The sequence below is a fragment of the Mucor mucedo genome (genome assembly GCF_025094135.1).
Source record: "Mucor mucedo strain NRRL 3635 chromosome Unknown EV154scaffold_129, whole genome shotgun sequence".
Lineage (NCBI taxonomy): Eukaryota > Fungi > Mucoromycota > Mucoromycetes > Mucorales > Mucoraceae > Mucor > Mucor mucedo.
In genome coordinates this window covers 38,736-52,007 of record NW_026252413.1, presented here as the reverse complement: position 1 = coordinate 52,007, position 13,272 = coordinate 38,736, and the positions used below count along the sequence as shown (strand labels likewise).

The 13,272-nt window shown below is 35.8% G+C and overlaps 7 protein-coding genes across 7 annotated transcripts; 5 read left to right on the top strand and 2 right to left on the bottom strand.

Moving 5' to 3' along the window:
• The first annotated feature begins 399 nt into the window (after positions 1–399).
• On the top strand, positions 400–1,563 carry EV154DRAFT_450846 (uncharacterized protein). Its single transcript, XM_051597224.1, has 3 exons — positions 400–589; positions 655–1,204; positions 1,264–1,563. Exons 1-3 carry the CDS (start codon positions 414–416, stop codon positions 1,507–1,509), a joined length of 972 nt encoding a protein of 323 aa, XP_051452903.1. The 5' UTR covers positions 400–413; the 3' UTR covers positions 1,510–1,563.
• Positions 1,529–2,812, top strand: EV154DRAFT_524245 (uncharacterized protein). Its single transcript, XM_051603183.1, has 6 exons — positions 1,529–1,793; positions 1,848–1,892; positions 1,961–2,035; positions 2,094–2,321; positions 2,381–2,563; positions 2,617–2,812. The coding sequence occupies exons 1-6, from the start codon at positions 1,577–1,579 to the stop codon at positions 2,742–2,744; spliced, it is 876 nt and encodes a 291-aa protein (XP_051452902.1). The 5' UTR covers positions 1,529–1,576; the 3' UTR covers positions 2,745–2,812.
• On the top strand, positions 2,813–4,753 carry EV154DRAFT_471851 (signal recognition particle 54 kDa protein). Its single transcript, XM_051597887.1, has 6 exons — positions 2,813–2,932; positions 2,998–3,150; positions 3,215–3,619; positions 3,672–3,820; positions 3,893–4,263; positions 4,318–4,753. The coding sequence occupies exons 1-6, from the start codon at positions 2,855–2,857 to the stop codon at positions 4,716–4,718; spliced, it is 1,557 nt and encodes a 518-aa protein (XP_051452901.1). The 5' UTR covers positions 2,813–2,854; the 3' UTR covers positions 4,719–4,753.
• Positions 4,754–4,913: 160 nt separating this feature from the next.
• On the bottom strand, positions 4,914–7,718 carry EV154DRAFT_524238 (SPOC like C-terminal domain-containing protein). Its single transcript, XM_051603182.1, has 15 exons — positions 7,635–7,718; positions 7,382–7,558; positions 7,224–7,326; positions 6,973–7,166; positions 6,837–6,917; positions 6,517–6,777; positions 6,337–6,451; positions 6,194–6,282; positions 6,000–6,128; positions 5,828–5,942; positions 5,689–5,772; positions 5,518–5,621; positions 5,351–5,455; positions 5,204–5,299; positions 4,914–5,143 (listed from the first exon to the last, which is right to left on the bottom strand). Exons 1-15 carry the CDS (start codon positions 7,698–7,700, stop codon positions 5,027–5,029), a joined length of 1,836 nt encoding a protein of 611 aa, XP_051452900.1. The 5' UTR covers positions 7,701–7,718; the 3' UTR covers positions 4,914–5,026.
• Positions 7,719–9,104: 1,386 nt separating this feature from the next.
• Positions 9,105–9,918, top strand: EV154DRAFT_545683 (uncharacterized protein; the record flags this gene model as incomplete). The annotated part of the gene is made up of 5 exons (XM_051604666.1): positions 9,105–9,180; positions 9,237–9,294; positions 9,368–9,519; positions 9,580–9,651; positions 9,717–9,918. The coding sequence occupies 5 exons, from the start codon at positions 9,105–9,107 to the stop codon at positions 9,866–9,868; spliced, it is 510 nt and encodes a 169-aa protein (XP_051452899.1). The 3' UTR covers positions 9,869–9,918.
• On the bottom strand, positions 9,909–11,831 carry EV154DRAFT_524228 (Alpha/Beta hydrolase protein). The gene is made up of 8 exons (XM_051603181.1): positions 11,598–11,831; positions 11,389–11,540; positions 11,246–11,327; positions 11,044–11,194; positions 10,809–10,979; positions 10,406–10,748; positions 10,089–10,347; positions 9,909–10,034 (listed from the first exon to the last, which is right to left on the bottom strand). Exons 1-8 carry the CDS (start codon positions 11,745–11,747, stop codon positions 9,960–9,962), a joined length of 1,383 nt encoding a protein of 460 aa, XP_051452898.1. The 5' UTR covers positions 11,748–11,831; the 3' UTR covers positions 9,909–9,959.
• Positions 11,832–12,012: 181 nt separating this feature from the next.
• EV154DRAFT_471843 (uncharacterized protein) lies at positions 12,013–13,192 on the top strand (the record flags this gene model as incomplete). The annotated part of the gene is made up of 3 exons (XM_051597886.1): positions 12,013–12,028; positions 12,101–12,485; positions 12,732–13,192. Exons 2-3 carry the CDS (start codon positions 12,173–12,175, stop codon positions 13,190–13,192), a joined length of 774 nt encoding a protein of 257 aa, XP_051452897.1. The 5' UTR covers positions 12,013–12,028; positions 12,101–12,172.
• Positions 13,193–13,272: the final 80 nt, after the last annotated feature.

The window sequence follows — 13,272 nt, the reverse complement described above, 5'->3', positions numbered from 1 at the left end:
ATCTTTGTAGCACGGTCCACCTGTCAGCAATTCTTTACTGCGCAGCCTTACTACCAGGAGATAAATTAGCCTAAAATATATGTTAAATAATGGACAATTATGGAAAACACATTATGCTGCCCGTATAGTTCACATCGCATATTTATTGCATAGTCAATCAAAAATAGCTGGTATAGTAATGCGTCAATTGCATACTATATTACAACATAAACTCACAGGCATAAAAAAAAAGCCGTTACCTGATTAGGGTTTCCCCGTTACTCAGTTTCGAAGAAGGGCACACAAGCTTACAAATGAACCTAAACAATTGATGACCCAGGAAAAATTATAGCCGAAAGCAAAAACAAGGCTATATAAGCCCAAATTTTTACTTGACTTGATTGAATCTACATTTTAAACAAAAAATAAAAAAGATGTTGGCTGCTACAAGCACAGATAATAAAATAAACTTTGTACAAGTTCCCCGCCCTGCTGCTACAGAGAATACCATTGTTGTAAAAAACAAGGTCTTGGGTGTCAACTACGTAGACTCTCTTCAAGCGCGTGGTATCTTTCCTATGCCTGCAAGCGGAACTTTTGGAACAGAAGGGTAAATGATCGGACAATCGACGCTTGTGAGTTTGTATTAATTTTTATTTATTTATAACGGTTTAGTGCTGGCGTAGTTGTGGAAGTAGGTAAAGGAGTTACAGACTATAAAGTCGGCGACCGTATCATATCTTTTGAAAACGGATCTTACGCTGAATACTCTATTTATCATGAATTCGACTTGAAAGCACACAAAATTCCTGATAATGTCTCGTTTGAAACCATTGCTACCATTGCTACACAAGGTCTGACAGCAATTACATTGGTAGAGAGTGCTTATAACGTAAAAAAGGGCGATTATGTCTTGATCCATGCAGCAGCAGGTGGCGTAGGAAGCATCTTGGTGCAATTGGTTCATCAAAAAGGTGGCATAGCGATTGGCATCACAAGCTCGGATGAGAAGGCTGCGTTTGTCAAGGAGTTGGGTGCAGATCACGTTATCAATTACAAATCAGAAAACATTCTCCAACGCGTGTTGGAAATAACCAAAGGTGAAGGAGTGCACCTTTCGTTGGATAGTGTAGGTGGTGCTTCCTTTGAAGAATCTTCCATCCAGACTCTTCGATACAATGGCTTGGTTGTTTCTTACGGATTTGCTGCAGGTCGTCCCCCACCAGTAAGTAATCTTTTTTATTTCATTTTGTATTTTTGATGTGAAACTCATATTCTATGTAGATTGAAATAAGCAAGCTATTTCCCAGAAATAGTAGTATCCAAGGAAGTAGTGTCTACCACTACATGACCAACAAGGAGGATGCTGACAAGTGGTGGAATCGTCTCTTCCAATTAATAGATCAAGGCGCTTTGAAAACCTTTGTATACAAGACTTACCCTTTTGATCGTCTCGGAGAAGCTCTGGATGCTATTCATGGTGGTCAAACCAGAGGTAAACTCTTGGTGGAGTTGTGTGACTCGTCTTAATGCGTCTTTAACTGATTTAAAAAATAAAAAATAATAAAAAATTGTTTTTACCCCCTTATTTCTTTTAATGAGTAAACCAAGAGAACTAATAAAGAAGAGCAATTCGTTTTCTAATGAAAACTTCGTTCATGAAAGCCCTGTTCAGAACAAGTTTCAAAAGCAGTTCGGTAAGAGCGGCTTGAACAGGTCTTTCACCACCAATGACTTCAATATGAAACAATCCTTTGCTTCTCTCAAAGACGACGATTTCAGTATTGGTGACGACTCAAACGACGGAGAAAAAAGTAAAAAGAAACATATATAAACACTATAGACACGGTACTCAACATCCTTTGTAGAAGCTACGTCTGTCATTCCACTTAAACGATCAGAATCTGCAGTTGGTAGCGTGTTTCTGTGACCAAAACACAAACATAGTGAATGTAGCATATTAATATATTTACTACGGCAGGTCTCAAGCACTATTTAAAACCAAAGAAGCAAAATCTTGGACCAGTTGAAAAGACCATTCGCCGTCTAGAGCAAGGTAAACTATTCTTTTGAATTAAAAAAGAAAATATCATTAAATATGCTGTGGATGATAGAAGAACAATGGACACCTGCATTTGATATGTCATTCGATTCATTTGAGGCCGATACAACAGAACTGAAGGACGCACTTGAAGATGAATTACCCATTATGAAAAGAGCATTCAACATGGAACCACTCGCACCATTGGATACATTTACGGAACTTGATGAATCTTTAGTTAAATCAGATAACACCGACTTGACTGAGAAAGACGTTGAGTACGGTCCACCCAGAGAATTCGGTAAAGCACAATATATACTTGTAGTTTTTTTTTTTTTTTTGGCTGATACGAAAAGATAGAGTTGCCTTATTTGCCTGATGATGACTGCATAATTGACTATTCTGTGTTTTCTGGCAATGCGGATCATTTGTCGTACCAATTCTTTAGACACACCAATAAAGACAAAGACGTGTTTGAATTTGATTCAATTGACGATATTGATGCTATTGATCCATTCAGCAACGAAGTCTTTGATCACAAAGGTAAAATATCCATTATTCTCATCATCTGGCTAAGCTATTCACCTTTCCTGTAGGATTCTTTTATGATACGACGGATGGGGAAGTTGAGATGACGGATGACGAGGATACGAGCAGTGGAGATATTCACGCACCTTATCACGATTATCTGTTCGATGTTGAAAGCTTCTTGCAAACCATTTGAAATTAGCGTCACGCTTTTTTTTTTAATTTTATTTCCCTCTCTCTCTCTCTCATTATCGCTTCTTTAAAAATCTTTTTCTTTCTTTTACTTTCATAAGAAAAAAATAAACAATGGTTTTAGCTGATTTAGGACGTAAGATTAATTCGGCCTTCACCGAATTAACAAAGGCCCCTGTTATTGATGAGAAAGTAAAATACATCAGATGCTTCTTTGGTCTAGATGATGACACTCACATCTTTTTTTTTTCTATTAGGTTCTTGATTCCTTGGTTAGAGAAATTTGTGGTGCTTTGCTTGCATCTGATGTCAATGTCATGCTTGTTCAAAAGTTACGTGCCAACATCAAAAAGAATGTCAACCTGGACGAGTTGGCCAATGGTGCTAACAAGAAACGCATGATTGAAAAGGTAAACTGAACATCGCAAATTCGTAAATTAGATTACAACTCTAACGGAAAACGAAAAAGAATAGGCTGTTATGGATGAATTATATAACTTGGTCGATCCTCAAGTTGAGCCTTATAAACCTGTGAAGCGTCGTGCCAATATCTTTATGATGGTTGGCCTTCAAGGTGCGGGTAAAACAACCACCTGTACAAAGATCGCATCCTTCTATCAACGCAAAGGCTGGAAAGTCGCTCTTGTCTGTGCAGATACTTTCCGTGCTGGTGCCTTTGATCAATTGAAGCAAAATGCCACCAAAGCTAAAATCCCTTACTATGGTAGCTACACTGAATCAGATCCCGTTGCCATTGCATTAGAAGGTGTGGAGAAATTCAAGGCTGATAAGTTTGAAATTATCATTGTCGATACATCAGGTCGTCATAAGCAAGAAGTTGAATTGTTTGAGGAAATGAAGCAAATTTCCGCTGCTGTCGTAAGTCTACATCATTCCTCTCTCTTATAATTTCTTTTAACACCCTTTGCAGAAACCAGATACTACTATCTTTGTCATGGATGGTACCATTGGTCAAGCTGCCGAATCCCAAGCAAAGGCTTTCAAGGAAGCTGCTGATTTTGGTTCTATTATTATGACCAAGATGGATGGTCATGCTAAGGGTGGTGGAGCTATTTCCGCGTAAGTTTTTTTTATTTTATATTTATATATTTTTCAACAAGAGTTTGGAACTGACATATACATTGTCATTAGCGTTGCAGCCACACATAGTCCTATTATTTTCATCGGTACCGGTGAACATCTTCAAGACATGGAACGCTTCGAACCTAGATCATTTATTCGTAAAGTGCTTGGTATGCATGATATGCGTGACATGATTGAACAAGTGCAAGATACAATGCAATTAGGCGACAACAAAAAACTGATGAAGAATATCGAAAAAGGTCAATATTCACTTCGCGACATGTACGAACAATTTCAACAAGTCTCTAAAATGGGCCCCCTTTCAAAATTGATGGGAAATATACCAGGTATGCCTGCAGAGATGTTGGCTGGTACGGAACAAGAAGGCACCAAGCGTATTAAACGTATGATGTGTATCATGGATAGTATGACTGACACAGGTAATATATTATAAAATTATGTGTTTTACAGAGACACTGATAATTTATATATAGAGCTTGATGGCGATAATAAGCCATTTGATGATATCAACAGAGTCATTCGTGTTGCTCGTGGTTCTGGTACCACCGTGCATGAAGTTCAAGAAATTTTGACCCAATATACACGATTTGCAGAGATGGTTAAGACAATGGGTGGAAAGAACGGCTTGATGCAAAACATGCCTACAGATCCCAGAAAGATGAACCCTAACCAAATGGCTCAAATTGGTAAAATGCAACAAAGTATGGCCAACCTTGTGCCTCCTCAAATGTTACAGCAAATGGGTGGCATGGAGGGCATTCAAAAGATGGCAAGACAAATGGGCGGTATGTTTGGTCGTGGCGGCGGGGCTCCAGGTGGCGGTGGTATGCCTGATATGAGTAAAATGATGGAAATGATGAAGAACTTTAGCTAAAAAAACTACACCAAAAAAAAAAAAAAAAAAATCACAGATCCCCCCCTCCCCTTCCCTTTTTTTAATATATTGTATAAATCTTTTAACCCTACTTCATTTAAATTCTTGCATTTTATGACCGTCTGTATGCGGGTGCATTTACCAACATATAACCAGTGCCCGCCGTAAAATAAAAATATTCTATATCTATTACCAGTTACGTGTTTAAAATATTTGAAGCTTAGCCACACTCACTGGCTTCAAAGGACGACTTTTATTATTATTATACACACAATTGCTGCAGTTAGAACAGTAGAAGGCCAGTTCCCTTACTTTCCTTCGGTTTTTGATAAATGTTCGTCAATTTGAGTGATCAAATCTTTCTTGAGTTTCTTTGGTTGAATACTTTTTGTTGTCAAAAAGTCTTTCAATAATTGATTTGTAGCCTTAAAAGTATTCCTCTTTTAGCATTTGTAAAATATCCTAAACATTTTACCTTCACTTACATTTGTTAATAATCCTGCTTTCCACATTTCAGGAATATTCAAATGAGAAGCCTTTGCCTTTCTTTCAAGAAGAGAATCATCATCACCAACAGCCGACTACTAGAGGTGTTAATAGGTGTAATTATTACATGCATGGCCGCTACATACCTTTCGCTTGGATCCACTTGGTGCAGCATAGTCATTCAAATCCGCAATAGTAATGCCATCCAATCCAACCAAGTTCTTGAAGTTATCAATTACGGCTGTAAGATTCTATAACATATCGATTTAGTCCGTGAAATTTAAAAAAAAATAGCAATAAACTAATCACTTACATGTTCAATATATTGATAGTCTGGAAGAAGTGTGTCGACTGGCTTTTCTTCAGGTCCGCGTCCAAGTGCAATATTCTGAACTGCAATCTTATGGTTCAGAATAGCTACATACATACAAAACAAAAAGTCGAATGAACATCTTATCCCAAAAAGCCACAATATCATACGTACCTGGATTGTGATATTTCGAAGGATCATACTCAATTTCATATTTGCGAATAAGATCTTTGGCAGCCTCACGTGCAGGGTCGTTAACTATAGTTAACATATACTAATTAGCAAATGGTACGTTTTTTACTTATACTCTTACCCTTGACAGGAGTAACGACAGGTGGGACAGGTCTGATTTCATCAGCATAAGGTAGCTTAACTAATTGGAATCCAGGGGGCTGTGTTTGATTTCCCTGTGGATCTGTCTTCTCAATCTATAAAGTGTCATTTGATTAATTTTTTATTCAAAGCTTTTGCATAATATTGCTTACCTGTGGCACAAGAGCAACGATCCTTGGAATAGTATTTCTTCTCGTCACCAAGGAGCAAATGCCGATCTGATCTTTTTTCAATAGGGTGTTTAATAATACCATAAAGGTTTTAGCACTTCCAATATAGCTCTATAATAACATTATTGATTGGTTGATATATGAGTATTGTTTTTATACGCTGAAGCAAGTATTACCGAGTCATCAGGATAGATGAAGTATGGATGTGAAATTTGATGGTAATCTTTCAGTTCAGTCTTCTTTTTGAATACCAGGACTAGAAGACCTTTATATAAACCCATGAGTCAGACGTATTAATTGACACAATAAATTTACTTACTTGGATCACGAACAGTTTTAAGTTTGCTAATGTCTTCTTTTGAAAATTCAATAATTTCTTCTCCAAACTCATACCCTATTTTAATATCTGTTGTCGCAAGGGCTTTTCCTGTATCCTATTTTTTTGTTTGTTTGTTTTGCTTTTAGAATTACAAAGAGATGTTTAATGCAAAATTCTTACCACACATCGATAGCTCGTTTCTACCACAACCTCTTCGATTTTCTCGGCGTTTGTAGTAAACTTTTTAGGGTGAGGAATTCTTTCTTCAATGACCAAATTATAGCCTTTAACACCAATGGTCAAACCTGGCGCAATTTCGAACGGAATTCGGAAAGCAGATCGTGGTTGTTTACTGCTAGTTTCTACCATATCCATCAAACTCGTCAATTGTCCGGTTTTAGTTCCAGTTCCAAAGTCCTCTTCACCAAATGATGCGATATCCTATTCGTTTTTTCTGCAGGTCAGATTTACAGGGTTACTACCTGTTTTGTTTGAATTACCTTGTAAAACTTGTTTGTATCAAATACTTTCTCAGCCGTATCCAATCCAAATAAGGTAATGGTATTATCAGCACACAGATCCTGATAAATTACAAGGTTAGTATTTCTCTAAAACCGGAAGAGTAAATCATCCAACCTTTGCTCTCTGTATGGAAGTCTTCTTAAAAACAGGATTATCACCTGTTGGATCATCATTATTTGTGATCAAGAAGACACGTTTTTTGGAGGTCTTTGGAGCTTTTGACATGGCATCAGATAGAACCGAGAACACGTCCCCAATGGGGAAAAGAAAGTTAGTTGATCCGTACATTATCTTAAACATGGATACATCTAAGGGATTATCGTATCAGCAAAAGAATATAGATATATGTCAGTCTTGAATTTTACCTTGAATAAGCGCATCGAGTTCCTTGATACGCGGTACATCAGGAACATCCAAGGGACACATAACACAAATATGGTCTTTTTGTGCAGAGTTATTACTTTCCCTCTACAAAAAAAAAGGTTGGTGACTACGGATGTTTACCGCGTACAAAGTAACATACCGTAGCATACAGTACGACGCCAATTTGGTCTCTTGGACTACTTGCGATCTTGCTTAGGATAGTACTTCGAACACTTTTCAATGCCACAATGACTGGAATTTCACCGTCTGTCACTGTTAACATGGATTCGCTACAGTCAATGGCAAACATAATGGCATCGCTATAGGCTGACTCCTCCTATGTTAAAAAGGGCTGTCAATACTTTATTTTCATAGATTTTGGACTTTGCATTTTTTTAATAAATGTTTATTACGTGTAAATTTTCTTCTTCATCCTCGTTTTCGTAAGGAAAAGAATCAGAGAGGTAACTACTTGACATGCTTATTTTAGAGAAAATGACTTCAGTAAAAAGAGCAACAAAAATAAAAGCAGTGGCCCTTTTTCATGGAAATATTTAAAACTCAGCGCATCTAACATAATGCTTTTACATGAGAAATCGCTAAAGAAGACGAAGTTTTACTTTAAAATTTATCAATTTTCTAGTTTAACATTGGCTTTCATTCACTCGTTAGAAAATCCGAATGTATGTGCAGGTTTTGATCAAAGAGAAACCTCAAGACCACAACTAGTATATCGTATTGAAGTAAAAGATTTATAGCAAAAATAGGTGTAATAAACCTTTAGACAATCTTGTTCTATATTAATATAAAACAAGTCTGTAACTTAAAGCATCAAGAAGATGCTTTAATCATGTTTGTTCACGTATAAAATTTCAAAATATGTCTTGTTCTTATTTAATACCGGTCATTTAATTTACTAATGTTCGCGAATAGAGAGAATCAAACAAAAAAAAAATATCATAGAACGTAACAAATGTCATCTCTCTCTCTAAAATCAATTGAAGACCATACTTTGGATAAATTGACCATTTACTTCTCATTGTTTAAATTTAATTAAGTACTCAAAACTAGTGTGGAACAAGTAAAAAATCAAGATGATAAAGTCAACCCTAAAGGTAAAGATATGGTGTATCAATTTTTTATATCGTTGTACTATGCACAGAAAGTCAGCTATCAAAGCAATAATAAGGACACATCTTGTTTCATCATTGTTAAGCCGGAAATACCTATTTCCGAAAAAACTACCCACACTCCTTAAAAGAGGAGCTTCAAAACGTCAAAATAAATCATTTTCCCTTAACTCCATGAGGTGCCTTGAGCCTCTTTTTCGGTATTGCCAGAAATAGAAGAAAAACAATACTAATTTTCTGGCTTATCTATGGTAGATAGATATGTGGTATTCAGCATTTTCAAGAGAGAAAAAGGCATAGTATGGTGTTACTGGTGCTACACATCAAGAGCCAGTTAGTGGTTTTCCTTTCATTCCAAATCGGCATTAATGATAAATAAAGTTTCTGGAATTTTTTTTCCCACACGTTGATAGAGAAAATAACCCCAATGATGGCATCCATGTTGGAGAGCTTCACATACATACTGGTTGATGTAAAGACTTTCGCAAAAGGGTAAAAAACAAATTAAACAACCGACGACTGGCCCAGAAAAAAGTGAAAAGGATCACCCTGAAGATTGCCGAGACCTGTTTATCAATATTCGAGAAAGGTGTAACCTCAAATCAAGAGTGGCCATTGACAAGCTATTGATTCCGATTATATATTCCATATTTATTCCTGATGTCTCAAATTTATTTAGCGATTATAAATGATTTAGGAAAATGTCATTAAATCTTTTTGTTTATATTTTCAAAAACAAAAAACTATTTTTTTATGAAAGCATTTCTATTACTAATTTTGGCGACAGTGGCTCATGCGCTTATCAATGATATCCAAGAGGACTGCATTGGTAATTTTGTCTATAACTGATAATTTTCTTTCTTTGTGTAATAACGTGTTATCTAGTTACAAATCCTATCGGTAACACTATCGTTACAGCCGGAGAAAAAATGAAAATAATGTGGTAAAAATAATTGATTAGATAAAACAGTAAAATTCTTTTTTTTTAATCATCCAATGTTTCGTTATCTTCCCAGGTCAAATTCACATGTAGAAGCATTTCCCAGTGTCTATTTAATCCAGTCAGACGGTGCAAATCAAAAGCCAATCATACTTGCATCAGATGTAGTAACTGAACCGGGAAAAATGGTTGTTGAGCTACCTAGAAATCTTATCCCTTCTAACGCATGCAAGTTTTCCTTTTAGTTTACTCCCGTACCATCATATTCATTCTTCTTCTTCTCATTAGATTATATGACGCTTGGAGCAGCTCCTTATCATTGCAATTCTGGAAATTTGCGCATTGTTGGTGCTAATGCCGGTATGATTTTTACCCCACTTATTACAGAACAAAACAAAATACTCATCATTGTATGTTTTTTGTAGTCATGCCCGAGTCAAAGACACCAGGTGGACTTGACAATCAAATATCTTCCGGTAGATTTCCTAAAAGTGCTAGTAATGCTTATTCACTGGCCATTCTGAAGGCTACCATTTTAGTCACTATAATCTCAAGTTTTGTGTTTGTGCTTGCGTAAAAATATCAATAATTACTTTTTAATCATTACTTAATAAATTACTACTACACACGTACAAAAAAAAAAGGAGACGTGCACAAACTATATGTTATTAATAGCCAAGAGACACATTCATGACCCACCTTGAATACAAGTCAATCATATTAGCTGGTTGATCGTAAATTGACTGGTTCATATAATTAGCTGGGGAGTGATTTAAGATACATAAAATCAATCTTACATAGTAACCAGCATTAAAAACTTTGACGAAGGAGAGATTTAAAAAACTCTTAACAGTACCAGCCTTCTGACCAGAGACGTAACTAAACCAATCTTTATCTTTTGCGTCATTGAAACCCACTTGACCAATCCAATCGAGTTTGGAAAGCCAATCTGTTTGTCCGTACCAGTTGTTATACCAATTCATGTCACCTGCATAAACTAACACACGAATATTTGTAGCTAATACTTTTTCAATCTGATCCATCGTATTTACCAAACTAATGTTTTAATAAGGTTAGTGTATCAAGACTAATGATTATGGGGAGAGGGGTTTACCTATCCTTGGTCATATCAAAACGGGCTTTCACATGGCTGTTACAATTCTGAAATTCACCTGCTTCAGAATCAATACCATATTCGGTTTTCACTTCCTGGCTATTAGCATATTCTACAATGTCCTGTATCTCGGAATAACAAGAGTCTATATGATTGTTAAGTAGACAGGTTTTTCGAATATCATAAGGATTGAGATGAGTTTTTGAATAAAATGGATCCACCAGGGTCCTTTTGCAATAAAGAAGAGAGGGAGTACAAGAATCACATTGATTTAGTAAATAGTTACATTGTCTACGGTTAGTCTTCATTTTTTGACAAGTCACTTTATCATAGATAGGCTTGTCTACGGAAGATAATAATAATTAATATCAGGAAATCATGAACTAGAAGTAATCAAACGTACATTTGTTATTATCACAGGAGTATTCAGCATATGATAATTTGTGTGCACGAGGGTTGATATAACCGTTGCCAAGGATGATAGATGCCAATTGGATAGGGAGTTTATTTGAGGAAGAAGCGTATCTATTTTCACGAATGATATGAGTTGCCAAAGAAGGTACAAAATGACTAGCTGGAAAAAAAAAAGTTTAATACTGGTAAAAAAAAAAAAAAAAAAAAAAATAGGGCAGTGGTACCATAAGAAGTTCCCGCGATATGAAAATCGTTACGAGCAAATTGTTTAAATTCTGTAAAAAAGGATTGCAAAAACCAATAAATGGTTTCTGTCACTTGAGCACAAGTGGATGGTTTCTTTCCAGATGAATAGCTATAACCTACGCCTGTTGGCTAAACCATGTGATGAGTATATCTTATCTATTGTTTGTATGATTTTCCTACCTGATCAACATAAAGGATATTCGCGATATTATTAAAGCTAAACGGATTCGTTTCAATGCCAGCTTTTTTGACCAGGCAAAGACTAAAACGAACAAGAATCGCCTTTTTTAGAAATTTATGCATTAAAAGAGAAAAGGACTTACCCCGTTTCAAACCATACATTTGTTATAGAGGAACAACCCAGTTGACCGTTAAGAGAGAGTATAACTGGGTCTGTCTTTGGTGCAAAACGCGATTCCAAAAAAATAAAAAAGACATGTTCATTTGTAACGAGATTGTCAATATACCCAGAATACTATCAAACAATTTTAATGGGAAACTGAAGGGATTTTTTTTTTTTTTTTGGTCTTACTTGAACACTATTTTCGCACGATATCGGTTGTTTCACTCGAATATGATAATTTTTAAACGACGCGGTAGCTGCAGTACCAAAACCAAATTGAAGGTGATCATCATTATACACGTATTGAAACAAAAGTATAAATATTAAAGCAATGATCATAATTTGATGTGGCAAAGAAAAACTTTGTTTTTGTTATTGTTTTATAAGAGACTTTCTTCTTAAAAAAAGGGGGAGAAAACAATAACAAATGAGGTAGTGAGAGAGATAAGGTATATTGAATCAAGTCACAAGTTTATTTGTTGTATCACAGCCTTTATCCTTTATCAGTCAATTAGTATGTGGGGTACCGGATAGGGAAGTGATTTAATTATAAAATGATAACGCCCTTTTTGACCCTTATTGTAATATAAGCTTGTATCTTATCGTTTGTCAAGTATAAAAATGTAAGAATTGCTGACTTTATCACAGACCAATCAAACCCATAATAATTGTTATCAATTTATTCATTTAAATAGACCTTCAAGCCTCACTTTCCCTTCTTTTTTTCTTTCCCTTCACATTTTTATACATTTATCAAACTAAAAATGTTGTCACCTCCAGATCAATCAAGTTCAGAACAACAACAACAACAACAACATTCCAGAGAAAACTGTCAAGGTTGTCGTCATTGCTGGCAGCGAAGTAGCATAAGGTGGACTCCACCTGTTATTCAGTGCTTTAATTGTGAAACAAATACAACTCCATTGTGGAGAAGAGATGAAACTGGAAATACTATCTGCAATGCATGTGGATTATATTTCAAACTTCACAATGTCCAAAGACCCATCACAATGAAGAGGAACGTTATCAAAAGACGCAAAAGATTTAATAGTTTACCACAACAACTAGGCATGGATAGTCTACCAATAATCTCTCCAGCCCCATCAGATATTGTGGTTGATAATACAAACGAACCCGGTGTTAAAAGAAAGCGTTATTCACATCCTTCTTATTCAAGTTCAATACCACCCCCATCACCACCAGCATCTCTTCTAATGGCAAATGATATTTTAAAACAACAAGAAAATGTGAACGCTAACAATGAAAACATCTTACTATCCACATTAAAGTCATTAATAAGTATAACAACAAATAATGATGCAGCAAATAATACATCATCTATATCATCTATATTATCAAATATGATACTCGAACCATCAAATTTTCAAAAAAATTTAGAAGCACGTAGAGAACACCTTGAAAAAGAACTTGAACATGTAACAAAATTACTATCACAAACCAGTGAAATATTAAAAACAGTAGAATCCGTAATGACCATAATGAACCTTCAAAGACAATCCTCCCCTGCCACAGAAACTGCTAGCCAAGAAAAAAATTTATTAACTTCACTAATGATGCTCGGCATGGCAGCCAATGCGGATAAACCCACATCACCTTCCGCGTTTAAAAAAAGTATTCCATCCTTATTTGAAGCTATACCCTCTCTTTACAATACTGAATCAGAAAAAAAACAAGCACCTTCTTCACCTCCACCACCGCCACCTTCATCAACCTCATTTTTATCAAGGTATCAATTAACACCATCCTCATCGTCATCAACCTGATTAGGCTTGAAAAGATAAGACTATCTGTTTTCTTATGACTAAAATTCTTATCAAATTACACAATTTGAGCCATAACACAA